This window comes from Panthera leo, chromosome A2, assembly GCF_018350215.1.
Source record: "Panthera leo isolate Ple1 chromosome A2, P.leo_Ple1_pat1.1, whole genome shotgun sequence".
In the NCBI taxonomy this organism is placed as follows: Eukaryota; Metazoa; Chordata; class Mammalia; order Carnivora; family Felidae; genus Panthera; species Panthera leo.
The window spans coordinates 41,289,494-41,305,689 of NC_056680.1; the positions used below are offsets into that span (position 1 = coordinate 41,289,494).

Sequence of the window (16,196 nt, forward strand, 5' to 3'; positions counted from 1 at the left end):
AGATCAAAATATTTTGCCTCATCCATATAATAGCAGCTGAAGTTTGTGTGTCAATAGATTCAGAACATACTTGTCTGAATACTACTATGAATTTGTTAATATTTTGGACTCCTCTAAATGTCAAGTCACATCAGAATTGACATATATTAAAAATCAGTTTTACAATTTGATATATTATTCATTCAGTCTACAGGTGGACTCTCTCCAACTTTTTGCCATGACATGCTAACCTAGCCCCATCCACTCCCCTTTCCCGAGTTAGAAGCAGTAAATTCAGAATGATATTCTATGGGACAGATCCCTATTCCTTAGTAAGCCACCCGTGCACCTGCTTCACCTTGATCTCACAACTTGTAATGGTATAAATGCCTGCGAAGATGCAACTTTTTCAGCTTTAGAGAAAGGGACACCTCTGAATTCTCAGAGCAACATTTCCCAGGGACCAGTGATGCAAATGTGATGGAAACCAAGAAGTCCATGTACATAAACAAAAGTGTAGCTGAAGGAAAAATGACTGCCCAAGATAAAACTGTGTTAAGTTTGCAGATTATTTGCAGAAATTATTCTTTTTGAGTTAATCACATCAAAACACACCAGGTGATATGTTTTGGCACCTTAATGAAGGGTCTAGCCATGGGACACATCTTTCCAGAAAACTCCTACTTGGCACTTTTTCCTCAGGCCTGCCCCATCTCAGCTACCTGAGATGACTTTTGTTTTTCAGTCTTGGGGAAAGGAAGGAAAAGAAAAAAATAAATAAATAAAAAAACAACCAACGATGTTGATACAGAGGGTGTAAATCCCATGCCATCTGGTTATGTTGCTCACAGTTCTCACCTCTGTCACACCAGGATTTTCAAAGTAATTTTTAGCATCAAGTCACTTCATTTCACTACCTGCTGTTTGGCATCTCACATTGTCCTCTGAACAACCCAAAGGCTGTGTTGTTGTAAGTGGATGGCAGTGTCTGGGGCTGTCATTTCAAGAAGAGCATGCACGCAACAAAGACATGGGAAGCTGGATCAGACACCAAACACGGCGGAAGACTACAACCTATTCTCCACTCAGAATAAATATCATCGGCCATCTTCGGACAAAAATCAACTCTTTATTAACATGCATGCATGCAAGAACCTGATCAGCCTATGAATTCCCGCTTCATTAATATTTATCATGATGTGCCCATGAACTAATCTTGTAACCTTATTTATAATAGGGTAATTTTTCTGGTGCATTTGAATTTCTAATAATTTTGTAGTGATACCAGTAATGGCATGGTAATTACACTAATTCCCAGCTAATTTTCACACTGTTGATAACTAGATTGATAATTAAGCTATAGATAATCCATGCCCAGTCTCTTATTTCTGACTTGTCAATTCCTAGTTTTCCAACTAATTTCCAAGGGGATGCTAATTCCTCTTGCCTTGGAGAGGTACTAGATTTTTCTGTAGAGAAGCCAATGAATAGGAAGTGGCAGAAAATGTCACAGAATGAGTAGAAGATAAGACTCCTCTCAAGTGACAGTGACCTGTGTCACTTAGGAGTTTTATGGACTCCTAAGAGAAAGTTCTAATTGTCATCTACCATGAAACAGTTTTTCCTTCTTATTGGCATCAAATAAATGGCGACTGCTCTTAAGCAAAGCAGCCTCAGGTTGCTGCCACTTTCTTATAAATTATCTGCATTGGTGAATTAAGGGAATATAAATAATATATGCAGTTTCCAAGCTTTGGTACCCTGATTTTGGCTCTTTCCGTGTTTAATTCCCTAGCCTATTTTGGAAGAGTATTTCTGATTTTTATCCCAAATAAACAAAAGACAATAAAAAATTTATTGACAAGAGAAGAGATTTTACCATCATTTTACTTGGGCCAGTAACAGAAGAAATAGAAGCCAGATATTAAAAAAAAAAAAAAAAAAAAAAAAAAAAAGGTAAGAAGAGCTACTGCGACCTTCAATAAACAGCTGTGAAGTACCTTTACAGATCACATGGCTGGCTATGGGAAAAACACAACTGAAACCCAAACAAAAGACCTCTATGACCTCCACACGACGCAATGAGGAAGGCCTTTCCAGTGTAGGACGCTTTAGACTCCTGAAGTGTCCCCGTGGAAGAAGAAGGCACAGCAGTGTGGGAAAAGATAAAGCTGCATACTGCATCTGTCGATGATTTAAAAATGCACAGCACACTCTCACCGACATCTCCTTGAGCCTTGTTATGTTCATCTTATTGTGATCCAAAGAGGAAAAGCATCATCACACTCAGAGATCTGAGGCATTCCCAGAAGGGTTTTGCAGAAACTAGTACACCCAACGGATGATGGATCCCGTCAACACCTAAGGTACGTCATATCATGTAATTTAAAGTCTGAAGTCTGTTCTTGGTGTGAGGTTCTCGATGAATTCTTAGATCTAAACTAAAGTCAAGTTCGAGGTTAGGCTGGCCCTTCACATCACACCTGGGAGGTTAGAAGTCAAGACAGAAAACCATGATTGCTTCTTATGCTCGGGACTCTGGGACCTTCATTAAAAAGGACAGTGCCCTAACCCCTAGGACTTAGGAAAAAAGAGTATTTTTAAACAGTTTTTATTGTTTGTTTGTTAGTTGGGTTACTTATTGATTGACTGATTGATTGACTGGTTCTCAGAGAGAAAGACAGAATGTGAGTGGGGGAGGGGCAGAGCAAGGGAGAGAGAGAATCCCAAACAGAATACATGCTGTCGGCACAGAGTTTGACATGGAGCTTGATCTCCTCACTGAGAGATCATGACTTGAACTGAAATCAAGAGTCTGAATCTTGCGGTGCCTGGGTGGCTCAGTCAGTTAAGCATCTGACTCTTGATTTCAGCTCAGCTCATGATCTTACTGTTCATGAGCATTGGGTTCTCTGCTCGCAGCACAGAGCCTGCTCCAGATCCTCTGTCTCCCTCTCTGTCTTCCCCTTCCCCCACTCTCTCTCAAAAAGAAATAAACATTAAACAAAAAAGAGTCAGATGTTCAACCTGAGCCATCTAGGCACCCCATAAAAAAAGAGTTTATGAGACATTACATATAAATCTGTTTGAGACCAGGAAGGCCACAAAGCAAGGGAATAAATCTGAGTAAAGAGCATCTTGAGAAAGACTCTAGGCTTGAATGGAAAAAAAAATTAAAAAAAAAAGTGATGTCCTCAGCGGGGAGGTAATTATTTTGGTTCTGAAGTTACAAACCTATTCCAGTGTTTGGGCCAAGAAACTGGGTAGGGAAAAGGGAAGGAGTGAGGGCAGAAGTAGGTAACAGGAAATCCTCAGGGACTCCACCTAATGGAACAGACAGGGTAGGGTGTTGTTATTCAGAGTGTGGCCCAAGGACCAGTAGCATCAGCTTCAGAAGAGAGCTTATTAAAAATGCAGAATCTCAGGTCTCAAACCAGACCCAGTGAATCAGAATCTGCATTTTATCAAGTCCCCAGTTGATTCATTTGCAAGCAAAGTCTCAGAAGTACTGGACTGGAACATACCTCAGTTGGGCATTTGGTTGAACTCTGGAGAGGTTTCTGCTCAGGAGACTTTGGCATTGCTGATCTGTTGTGCTCACATAAATAATGGCCTTGAATATTAAGACAGAGCCATTAACTCTGCTGCATCTGGTATGAAATGTCAGAAGCCCTTGGCTTAGGATAGTGACACTTTCACTGAGGACTCTGTGCCTTTGTACCACCATCATGTAGAGAATGGCAACTGGGGGTTGCTTTAGGTTGTGCCAGAATAGAAAGAGGCCCGGCCAGGAGCCAGCCATTCCACTTCCTCAGAGTTCTATGATTTTAGGTAGACTGCTTCCTCTCACAGACACACTTTCCGAACTCCCAAATTGTAGCCCTAAACAACAGCTGGGAGACTCAGGGCTGAAGCTTACTTTCTGGCCTCCTGCCTCATCTGTCATTTATAAACAAGAAGGTTGGGGCGGGGGGGAGCCTGAGTGGCTCAGTTGGTTAAGCGTCCGACTTCGGCTCAGGTCATGATCTTGTGGTTTGTGAGTTCAAGCCCCACGCTGGGCTCTGTGCTGACAGCTCAGAGCTGGGAGCCTGGGAGCCTGCTTCGAGTTCTGTCTCCCTCTCTCTGCCCCTCCCCCACTTGTGTTCTGTCTCTCTCTCCCTCTCAAAAAAAATAAACATTAAAAATATTTATAAACAAGAAGTTTGGGCTCAAGGCATTCAGGTATTGGCTGGGTGAGAGCTGAGCCTCCTGGCATCTCCAGGACTAAAGTTTCTGACTCTACCTTAGATTGTCACTCATCCAATTCCTCTTCATACTTTTAATCAAAGGAATCTCCTGGCAGAAGATTTCCACAAAGAGCCAGCACACTGTTTAGCATCTAAGTAGCACTCCGTGAACAGAGTTGCTGTGACTATGTCTGTTGTTTTTACTATTACGATTATTATTTGCCATTCTGAGCCTACTATGTCAGGGTATTTCTCAGGTAGGGAATATGGTGGATGAGTAAGTACGACGGTGTCTTTAGTAATTAGAAAATGACAACACAATTAAACATTTCTGGCCATGGAGAAGGGACCAAGAAAAAATGAAAAAAGGGGAAGTGAATGAAGGTAGAGCAGGGTGGTAAGACAGAGAAGGGCAAGTGCGTGTCCTGTAGAGTCACAGAATGGGCCATGAATGCCACATATCACATGTTCTGATAAACCCTGGTGTTGTAGCTTCAGTTGTTTTATGCCCTGCCTCACACTTTCCACTGAATAAAACTCCCTAAATCAATAGGCGATAGGAAGAAGAACTGATTATCAGCTGTTCTGGCTGGAGTTCACTCTCATTTGTCAGTGCCTGCACCGGTCTGGGTGGCACCCAGGGCATATTGGTTGTTAGATGCTTATACCTCTAGAAACAAAGTTACTCGTGATTTCTCAAAAAAGCATTTATGACTGACCAAATCTTTAAAAAGGATTCCTTTATTCATTCCATGAATGTGTCCATTTGTTCAAACAATATTTACTGTCTACTTGTTATCAACCAGCCTTTTGTGGCTTAGCAAGTATGTATTAAATTATTTTCACATGTGCTGAAGAAGGTTGCCTTCCCTTGGGCACCTGGGTGCAGAACAAAGAGCAACTTGGACTCTGTCTTCAAGGAGTTCACCAGCCAATGTGTCAGGGCAGTGAATGTAAATTGTTGAGTATCTTAGCATTAGGCAGACTTGGATCAATGAGAATCCTATTTTCAGCATCTAACTCTGACACTGTAGCCCTCATCATTTTCCTGTACAATCTAGCACTAAAGAAGGTATGCTTCTGTTCAGTTCTTTACAATTCCATGCATGGTCTAGGCTCTTGAGGGCTAACGTGGCCTCTCCGGGGAAATTTCTTTCCTTCTTCATCTACAAGTCTACTTGACTTTCACAGTTACCCCAACCCATGTGCTTCAAACATAAAAAGAGAAATACATGAAGTCACCAATAGTTCCCCAAGTGCATGATATTAGAAAAGAATTCATCTTCTGTAGCATGTCTCATGCAACAGGTTAGTCAACTGAAAGGTCCCTCCTTTGTTATCAGCAAATATATCTAATCATAAAAATACTTAAATATCACTCAGTCAGGATCTTAAGTCAGGACAGCATTTCCAAAGCTCCTCACAGACAAGATTCTCCAGTTGTTTTTTATATTCATTTTAAAAAATAAATTTATTTTGATACTTCCTTGGTAGGTGTACTTCTAGCCATTGTTTCTAATACATTGCCTTGCTTTTTCTCCTAACAAAACCCTTCTCTTCTTTTAGAAAATGCATCTTTTTCATACAAGTGCTTCTCAGTAGACACAGCTGGCCCTGACCCTCTGCTGTAGGAATAATCTCTTAAATAAGGTTAATCGGGTTAAAATCAAGAGCCATTGAACAACAGGTTGTCTGCTTCATTAGGATCGCTAGCATTAAGGACCACAACAGCTTGGAGTTAAAAGAGACCACCTTTGCCACCACAAGGAGTCTACATTACATAGTATCAACGTTGAGGGAAGCAGGGCCAAGATATCCAAAGAAAGGACACTTGTTCATGAAACTGGCTGAACCTGTGGCTCCAGCAGACTGGGAGACTAGGTTCCCAGGGAGGAGACACTGAGATAGAGTTTGGGATATTTTTATCAATGATCAAAGCTTATAAAAGGAAGGAAGCAGGAACAGGACTGGGAAGAGAAAGAAGTCCAAGTGTGATGTGGCCCAACAATGCCCTGTACATCCTGGCAGCAGGCTCTGGAAGACTGCCCACCAAAATGTTGGGCAGAAAAGGCTGACGCTTCAATCCTTCCCTGATGAGTCACCAGATGTGGGCTCTCAAGACAGGGGGTAGATTATGGGCAGGTGACTCTCTACAGTTGAGGAGATTGAAAGGGAGTTGAGAGTTAGAGGCTATCCACTGACTCTACCATGCACAGTGAGGCAGTAAGTCTTTCCAGGTGGTGTATCTCTGTGACAACCACACAGTTCTACTAGAAGCCAACTTATCATCCCAGTGATGTGGGCCAGTAAATTCCCTATTTTCTTCAAGTGGGTTTGAGCTCGGTTCCTCTTATTTGCATTCAAGAGACTCTGTTTCCCTTCAAAGTTAAAATTCCTCTGTAACTTCAAGATTCCAGAAAATATATACTACTCAAGTACTTTGGGGAGCCCGATGTAAACCATTCCCCCAACATCATGGCAATCATGTGTGCTAATCAAGCCCTCCAGCTGGCTCATACATTTCAAGTGATCAGAGAGTGATGATGGCAAATGTTTGTTTCATTGGACTGAGGGTTTGATTAAAACTGGCAAGTCACTGAGGGAAAAGGACTTTGGTTTGTATGTCACAAAACAAATAAAGTCCAACATATTTTCATTTGAATAAACTTCACCACGATGAGAAGAAGACTTCTCAGTTTTGCCTTTGGCCAGAAAGATCCTCTCTAACCTGTTTAGCTCTCAGTAATTCCCATCCTCTCAAGAACAGAATTGTTTGTGTCTTCAAGAACAGTGATTTATACATTAATAATGCCCTCTCTATTCCTGTAAGTGACCAAGTTTGCAATAGTGAGCACAAGAGCAAAATAAAACCAACACTCCAGGCTCTTGCTAGGGAGCAATGCTTATTAAATTATTTTCAAATGTACTGAAGTTCATTTTCACTGTGAGTTTTTAGCAGTATTTCAATTTATAGCAATGTAGCATAAAACGTGCAACACCAACGCCCCAACGAAAATGATGTGAATACACATACGCATATTATTTTGATATATATATATATACACATACATACATCACATGGATACAGAGGTCCAATGTCATATATTAATCATGTTGAAGTGTGTGTATGAGACAGAGAGAGAGAGAGAGAGAGAGACAGGAAGAGGGGGAGAGAGAGAGGTAGGGAGAGAGAGAAGGGGGAAACCATAAAGACTCTAATGTAGGTCATGTTCTAGAACGAAATAACAAATGATATGGTGTAGAAGCACCGTTCAGCACCATTAGGTAATTGAAACAAACTTGATCTCACTTCCCTTTACAGCACTCCTTGTTGAAATAAATTATGTTTATAAACTTCTCGGGATGGACTATCTTTTGTATAGTTTCTTATATTCCAACTCAGCTGACAGAATCCAATACTTGGGCTATCAATTTTCTCAGGGTAATTTAGGGAAGCAATAACAGTACATATGCTGTTGGTCTTGCACTGAAACTTAGTCAATGAATATAAAAAAACACAAACAGACCACTTCTCACCTCCGGAGTGTGGCGGCGGGCCACAGAGCAGGACGACTCCCTGGCCTTCACGCACAGACACTGTACTTCTCATTTTGGTTTTAAAATTTTCAAGATCTATTGTGAAAACAAAACAGAAAGGAATTTCAGAAAGAACACTACAAATTAAAATGTTAACACAGAGCCAATCCTTTCTTTTGCATGATAAAACCCTTTCTCAGGAATCTCAAGAGGAGAACATTTTCTTTGAGAAGGAAAATTGGGGGTTTTGATTTATTAATGCTTCTTTGAAATCCAGCAATACAATAAAAATATAAACTCACTAATCCTGTGGTGTTTTAACAGTGTCAGATGGCCTAGGCTACCCCAAAGGACAAATCAGGTATTAGAATTAAGTAATTAGAAAATATGACTCAAAGAAATGAAAGATCTTGAACCAAAAATATACATGAACCAATATCCACATATGCCACAGTGATTCATCAAATCATGAAGACGTTTAGCTTTACCTTATAATGAAAGCCAGCTATTCATGAATTTCTCTCCCCAAATACTTTATTATCAGTAGCCTAAATAAATTTTATCCTACCTACAATTATTGCTGTTATTTACAAAAATAATTGAAAATAATCAGGTTCTGGATACAAGTCTATTTGTTCTAAGTCTTGAAGGGTTCTATACAGGATATGCATCACTTGAAATTACCATGCAGGTTGAATTCAAAGGATAACAGTATATTAAATCCACCTACTCCTTTTTATTTGTAGTTGTGAAAAAAATGCAAATAATTTTTATAACTGCCCAAAGACTTTTCCCCCCAAATTTTTAATAGAGGAATCAAGGCAAATACTATTATGACCACCAGTGATTATGTTTAAAAATTGTTTAATTTCTTCCAGTAACAATCCAGGAAAATAAATTCTGATTCTTATTCTCCAGCATAAATTACAGAATGGAGAAAATTTCATTGGCTCATTTTGAACAAAACTTAAGCCTTTTGGGGAAATAAAAAGCATGAAAAAAATCTACTGTTTCTTTGAACCCAAAAACTGTGAATTCCACTTTTAATATACTCAATGGTGTCACTTTCTGTATCAGAACAATTGCACTGTCAATTTGTGAAAGAATACACTCATTTCCTAGCTCATAAGTGTTCATATAAATTGCTTAAGTGGTGAGGCAATATGTGTATTTCAGAACACGACCTGGAAAATTTCAACTTTGTCTTGAAAAATGTAAAAAGCAAAATAATTATCTTCAAACGGATAAAAACTACAAACTGTAGGCAGTTATGAATATTCTAAGCACTTAAAATCAGCCCATTGGAAGGAAATAAGAGGGTCTATTTGCTTCATTTTAATGTTTCTGAAAAATAGTATTAAACTACTAGGTTTAATAGGCATGGAATAGGTTATAGGCATGGGATAAAGCTATTCAGCAAAACTCACTATGTATGCCCATAAAAGAAAAAAATTTTACATCTGGACTTATTTTAACCAGAAGTTACCTTACAAAAATGATATGACAACAGAGCATTATATTATCTTCAATGTGTAAGTAAAATGCAACATAATCAAAACATGAAGCCTCCTGAAATATACCTGAGTTGGAACTGCAAAATTGTACCATCCAAATATTTCCCAGTGACTAAACAGGGGAGTACTTCATATCAGAATGTAGCCTATATATGGAAAAATAATATCAAATAATGATTTTCTGGCAACCAAGTATGTATCATCATTTCTTATTTCTTACCCAATTCTTGTTTTATTCTGTTACATAAATTCACACCATGGAAGTGATTCATCCCTGGTTTTAGCTGGAATATGCACAAAAGGATAAACCAGTTCTATGGAAACTAATAACGTCTTTTTTCCCCAAAAGGTAAAAATCCCTTTTGCCTAAAGCACTGATACTGTGCAACAGATGAGCCCATTGCTCTAGACACTTGCATTGAAACAGTCTCTATGCTACACGTGGACAAAGAACATTATTTTTTTGGATATCTGTAGCCAGTTTGTGGAGCATATACATCAGGGATAGCAAAGAAAAATACCTGTACTGGCTTTAACATGTTTTCCAGGGCTTTGTTGCTAGCAAACTGTGACTACAATGAAGTTTTGTTTTCTTTAAAACACAATCCTCTGAATTCTTACTTTATGTTACTCAAAGTGCGGTCCAGGACCACCTGCATTATTATCACCTACGATTCTTATTACAAATGCAGATACCTGGGAAATTGCTTAAAACTAGTCAGTTAGAAGGAGATCTGCAGTTTTAACAACCTTACTGGCTAAAGTTTGTGCACACAAAATATAACTTTGTGGCTTCCTATTAAGATGTACTAAGTTCAACCCAGATTAAGTATCTTAAAACATATCTCAAATATTTTGGAGCATATGAAAATGCCCATGGGATAAAGAATCTGTTAAACATCCATTTAACAGTAGGGATAAAAAGTGAAGCTGTCACTAACTGAACAAGTATTCACTTAAGACTTCAGCCTGCTGCATGCTAGGTTCTGAAATACCAATCACTGGGGCTTCCTTTCAAAGAGAGCCCTGTGTGGTAAGAGACTTGAGACCAACAGCAAGAACCTTGCTCTTCTGGTGGTAAGTACACAGAGGAACAAACATTCAACCGAGAGACGAAAAAGATGCCTTGAAAGAGTAGCAATCAGCCAGTCAAATCCAGGATGGGGTGCAGAGGGTGGGGGTGTTGAGGGGGAGATTCTGTTCAGACAGAGGAATCAACAAAGGAAAACCACTGATGCAAAAGAACACCTCCTTCAAAATACAGCCAGATTCCCACCCTTTGGGGGTAACACTAAGGACTACAGAGATAAAGGTAGCATAAACGTCTGCAAAGTTTTAGATTACTGAAATACCTATTGGATGGTTACATGTGTAACCCAAACTCAAGGATGCCTGTAGTCCACTCTTGGCAAGAATTGTATTAGGACAACTCTGCTTAGGAGTCAAAATAAATAAAAACTAAATCCAGAATTTGTTAGTAGAAATAGTAGATTAAAAAACATCTAAGAATTTTATTTTTGTCTCCTCTCCAATTCTTGCAGATTCTGAAATTATTTTGGAGTCTCTAATTAGCTGGACTTTAAAAACGAACTAACATGATAGAAGAACATCTAAAAGAAGTACAGTTAACATCATATTTGATGGTGCAGGACTGAATGCTTTCTCCCTAACATCAGGAATATGACAAGGACGTACATTCTTACCACTAAAATTCTAACCACTGCAATATTGAAAGGAAAAGAAATTAAAAAGTATACAGTTTGGAGATGAAGAAATAAACTACCCCTGTTTGCAGATGACATGTCTAAATTAAAATCAGAAGTAATCTGTCAAAACAAAAACAAAACAAAACCTCTCAGTATAAATCAGTGAGCTAAATAGGTCAAAGGATGCAATTTCTACATACAAACACTGAGCATGCAAAAACCAAAATTAAAAACACAAAACTACTCACAATCATTCAAAAAAAATTAGATCCTTAGGCATACAGATAATAAAACATGTGAAGGATCTATATGCTGAAAAAGACAAGATACTGAGAGAAAACAAATGTAACCAAATGGAGAGTCATACATACTGTGTTCAAGGACTGGAAGTCTCAACATAGTATGAACTCTGCAAATGATATGCAATTAGTATTAAAATTCCAGAACATTTAAAACATTTGTTCTCTTACTTTTTGAAGGTACTGGCAAGTTTTTTAAAAATTTTACATGTAAAAGCACAGGCCTGAGAATAGCGAACACCGTCTTCACTGAGAAGAATAAAGTGGGAAGAATCACTCTACTTAATACTAAGATTTATTTTATAGCTACAAGGATCAAGACACTGTGGTACTGGCAGAGAAATAGGTACACAGGTCAATGGAAGAGAACAGGCTAGAAATAGACTCATATAAATATGCTCAACTGATTTTGAACAGTGGCAGATGCAATTAAATGGAAGGAGAGCCTTTCAATCACATGGTGACAAAGCAGCTAGACAACTATATGCAAAAAAAAAAGAAAAAAGAAACAAAAAGAAAAAAAGACCTAACCTTCACTCATATATAAAAATTAACTCAAAATGAATCATAAACTTAAATGAAATATATATATATACATTTCATATATATATATATTTCATATATATATATACATTTCATATATATATACATTTCATATATATATATACATTTCATATATATATACATTTCATATATATATATTTCATATATATATACATTTCATATATATATATACATTTCATATATATATACATTTCATATATATATATACATTTCATATATATATATATATATATATATATATATATATATAAACAAACTTGGGAGAAATACATAGGGAGAACATCTTTGTGACCTACAACTAAGCAAAGAGTTTTTGACAACAAAAGACCTGACAAGTACCTGGATCATTAAGGGAAGACTGATAAATTGGATTTTATCAAAATTAAAAACTTTTGCCTTAGGAAAGCCCATGTAAAGAAAATGAAAAACCAACTACAGAATGGGAAGAATGTTTGCAAACCACTTGACCAGGAAGTGAATAGTACCTAGAATAAATAAGTCCTCACAAAACTCAGTAATAAAAACCTAAAGTATTCAGTTAGAAAATGGACAAACAACCTGAACAGACACTTCCTTGAAGAGAATACACAGATGGCTAATAAGAATGTGAAAAGATGTTCAGGAGAAATATAAAGTAAAACCTCAATAAGACAGCACAGCACACATATCCGAGTGGCTAAAACTAATAAACAGTGACAACACTAAACCCTGAAGGTTTAGGATGTGGAGAAACTGGATCACTTGTACTTTGCTGGTGAGAATGCAAAATGTTACAGCCTTTCTGGAAAACAGTTTGGCAGTTTCGTATAAAACTAAACACACAAATACCATATCATCCATTTATCCCAAGAAAATGAAGACATACCTTCACACAAAAATCTGTACACAAAAGTTCATATAGCTTTATAGGCAATAGCCCTGAACTGGAAATAACCCAGATGTCCTACAATGGGTCAATGGTTAAACTCACACTGGTAGATACATATCATGGACTACCATGCAGCAATAAAAAGCAATGAACTACTGATACACCTTACAACTTGTGTGGATCTTCAGAATTATACTGAGTGAAAAAAAATCCCAAATAATCCTGAAAGGTTACCTGCTGTATGATTCCCTTTAGATATTATTTTTTCATTAAAATAAAAAACTAGAAGTAGAGAACAGATCAGTGGTGGCCAGTGTTTGGGAAGGTGGGAGCAGGGAGATGGGTATGGTTATAAAAGCATTGTCGGGGATACTGACTGTAGTCAGATACACAAACTACACAAGTGATAAAACTGTATAGAACTACACACACACACACAGACACACACACACACAGACACACACACACACACACACACACACACACACACACACAGATGAGTACATGTAAAATTGGGGAAATATGAGTGAGAAACAAAGAAAAACAAAGAAAAAAATCCAGCTCTCCATATTTCATTTTATTTTACTTTACTCTTCCTCCACACCCCCCCCAGTCAGATATTCCAAAGCTCTAAGCACACCATGGGGCCAGTATCTCCAAGGCTGGCATCAAAGGGAGATGTGTAGAGCCAGGAAAGAAGTACACTCCTTATTCATAATGCTTTCTCATCCATTCACCTGGATCATTCCTGGAGTATAAAATAACTACCTTGATGCCTGTCTGTTAATATTCTAGATTGAGCAGATTTTCCATGGACTTCTCAAGGACTTTACTTTTTAAAATTTTTTTACCATTTATTTGAGAGAGAGAGACAGAGCGAGAGCGAGTGAGCACAAGCAAGGGAGCGGCTCAGAGAGGAGACACACAATCTGAAGCAGGCTCCAGGCTCTGGGCTGTCAGCACAGAGCCCGACGGGGGGGGGGTCCACGAACTATGAGATCATGACTTGAGCCGAAGTCGGCTGCTTAACTGACTGAGCCACCCAGGTGCCCCTCAAGGACTTTACTTTTAGGCTGATCTCCCCAAGCTGTGGAGAGGAAGACAAGACCACAAGAAACCAGTGATACATATACAGAAAAGACTGGGGTGACTCTGATTTTCTGACAATCTTGGGCTCAGTTTGGAATCTGATTCCACTTCCTGTATATTGCGGGTGTTGCTTTCTCCATGTAGATTAATTCAGGTAATCACCTAGCAAGCAGAATGTGAAATGTCACTGAGTATAACCGCAGGGCTACTGTGCACAAGTGTACCTCTGCGTGACTTAAAATGAGTCAAACAAAGGCTTTGTTTCCTACCAAAGTCAGTTAGGGAAATGTGGGGTTAAGCCAAATTAAATGAATTTCTTTATACAGAATAAATCAGTGACCTTAATATAAAATACACACTCATGAGGTCTACTAATGTCAGATGGGAATTGAGCATCCTAAACATATCTGACCAAAGAATTCTGTGTAGAACATTTTACGGGAAATGCTGGAAAAGGCCATATGTTGAATTAGGTACACATATGTGCAATTGGGTATGCCATAAATACCAAAAAAAAAAAAAAAAAAAAGATGCCAATAAAAGACTGAGAAATAAAACAAACCATTTTCTTCCTAAGAGGATTAAAATGAAGCATAAAAGTGGCAATATGTCGGAAATTTTGGCCAGCTGAGTAAATAGCTTTAACACTTAAAAATTTAGACCTCTGCCTCCAAACACCTTGTGATCATATGCACTTAGAGCGTGAGAACTATTAAAATCATTATCACTGAAAGCTGCAAGGGAACTTTACTAGTTGTGTAACTCAATTGTATTTGATGCTATGAGGTGAAGTGTTACCTTTTCAGTTAAAACGCAAAATATTACCCAGTAGTGATAAATATATTGTCAAAGGAACACAGATAGGCAGAGTAATAGTACCATGCATAATCCTTTAAATGTCTTTAACGTTTAATGTTTAATGTTGAAATGCTTAGTGGTTGGTAGTTACCAAATTAAATCACTGCCTAAACAGTGTAAATGATGAGACTGTCTTTGAAAGAATCAGATAGCTTTCAGTAAAAGAAAGCTGCGCACTCCTACACAAAAGCTACAAAAAAAAAAAAAACAAAAACAAAAACAAAACTCAATGAAAACATCTGGAAAGGCAATAAAAATAAAAATTGCAGTTCGGTTAAGGTTTTCATCTTCATCTCCGTGGTACCAGGTGTTATAAATAAAGAAGAATCTCATGCAATGATTCAGCTTCTACTATCAAGGGTAGAACTTCATTTAGTTGAAAAATCTCATTAAAGCATACTCCACTCTGAAAAGAAAAAAACAAAAACAAAAACAAACACAAACAAACAAAACCCTGTGTTTCAGTGCATGACCATGAGTTTTCTTCCTTTTTTCTGACACATGCAGAAGCCTCTGGAAGATCTCCCAAATCAGAATATTAAGACACAGCCAAGTGACTCTCTTACCATCTTCAGTGTCAGCAAGTCCACAACATAACCATTACTTCCTGCTCTATATCCCAACTCCCAAATTCAAAGTGTCTCCTCTTATCTTTTGTTGCCTTTCTTATTTAATATATCAGTCCGGTTCTCAAAACATTTAATCAACTATGAAGTCTCTACGGGAAAATTCTACCATGGCAACATTTGTGTCTTAGGAAAATAAAAATGTTCCCTTATGTAAAAACAATGGCTTGTTCAACAAAGGTCGTAGTGTCTTCGTTTTGTTTCTGCAAAAGCAGGGCCTCAGGTGATCTAGTGTGTGTGGGAGACAGTCTCAGGAGGTAGGAGGGAGGGAGCGAAGACAATGAGAAGGGGCTACTGGAGTCCAGGAGGGCTTGATTGCATAAAAGCTTCCAATAAGCTGATGGAACGCCTTGCGGAACTGCCATTTTGCAAGATGGGAGTCTGGGGTATTTATACACAGGCTCCCAACTTCAACAATGGAGGGTGCCCCCACCCCACCCCAGGGGGCAAGAATTCCCCCATACTCATTTGAGCACGCATTAGCTCACTATGAACCTGCAAGGGAGTGTCGACCCTCCTGCAAATGAATTAAGGTGGGCAAAGAGGATGTCATATTGGGTCCCAAAAATGTCTACTGAAAACAGATTTTCTTATTTAGAGCCTGGCCTTTTAAGAGGTTTTAAAACAGGTGTGCATTGTTAGTTTCCAAGCAGACGTAAGTATTCAGTATTTTCTAAGCCTACTCAGGATATAGGGAGGCACCTAGTAAGATCTTAATGTCTTCAGGAACTGTTTAGTTTTGTTTTTTAAATACAGCTTGGGAATTTTGGCGTCAAGGGTGAGACCACAACATCCTCTCTAAGACCATCCACACTGGTGTCTCCCAGTGCACCTTCTCTCTGTCTCCTATCACCCCAAAGCTCTGGCACCCCCAACTTTCAGCCACATACCCAGAAATAATAGCAAACTACTTAGTTTTTCCTGAACACA

At 38.4% G+C, this 16,196-nt stretch overlaps 1 protein-coding gene across 1 annotated transcript in view; it reads right to left on the bottom strand.

The window, feature by feature from the left end:
- The window catches only part of CNTN3 (contactin 3), a 341,782-nt gene that overhangs the window by 148,330 nt on the left and 177,256 nt on the right, over nucleotides 1–16,196 (bottom strand). The window contains exon 5 of the mRNA XM_042927535.1: nucleotides 7,743–7,838. Coding sequence (XP_042783469.1) covers nucleotides 7,743–7,838 — 96 coding nt within the window. The remainder of the gene's footprint in view (nucleotides 1–7,742; nucleotides 7,839–16,196) is intronic.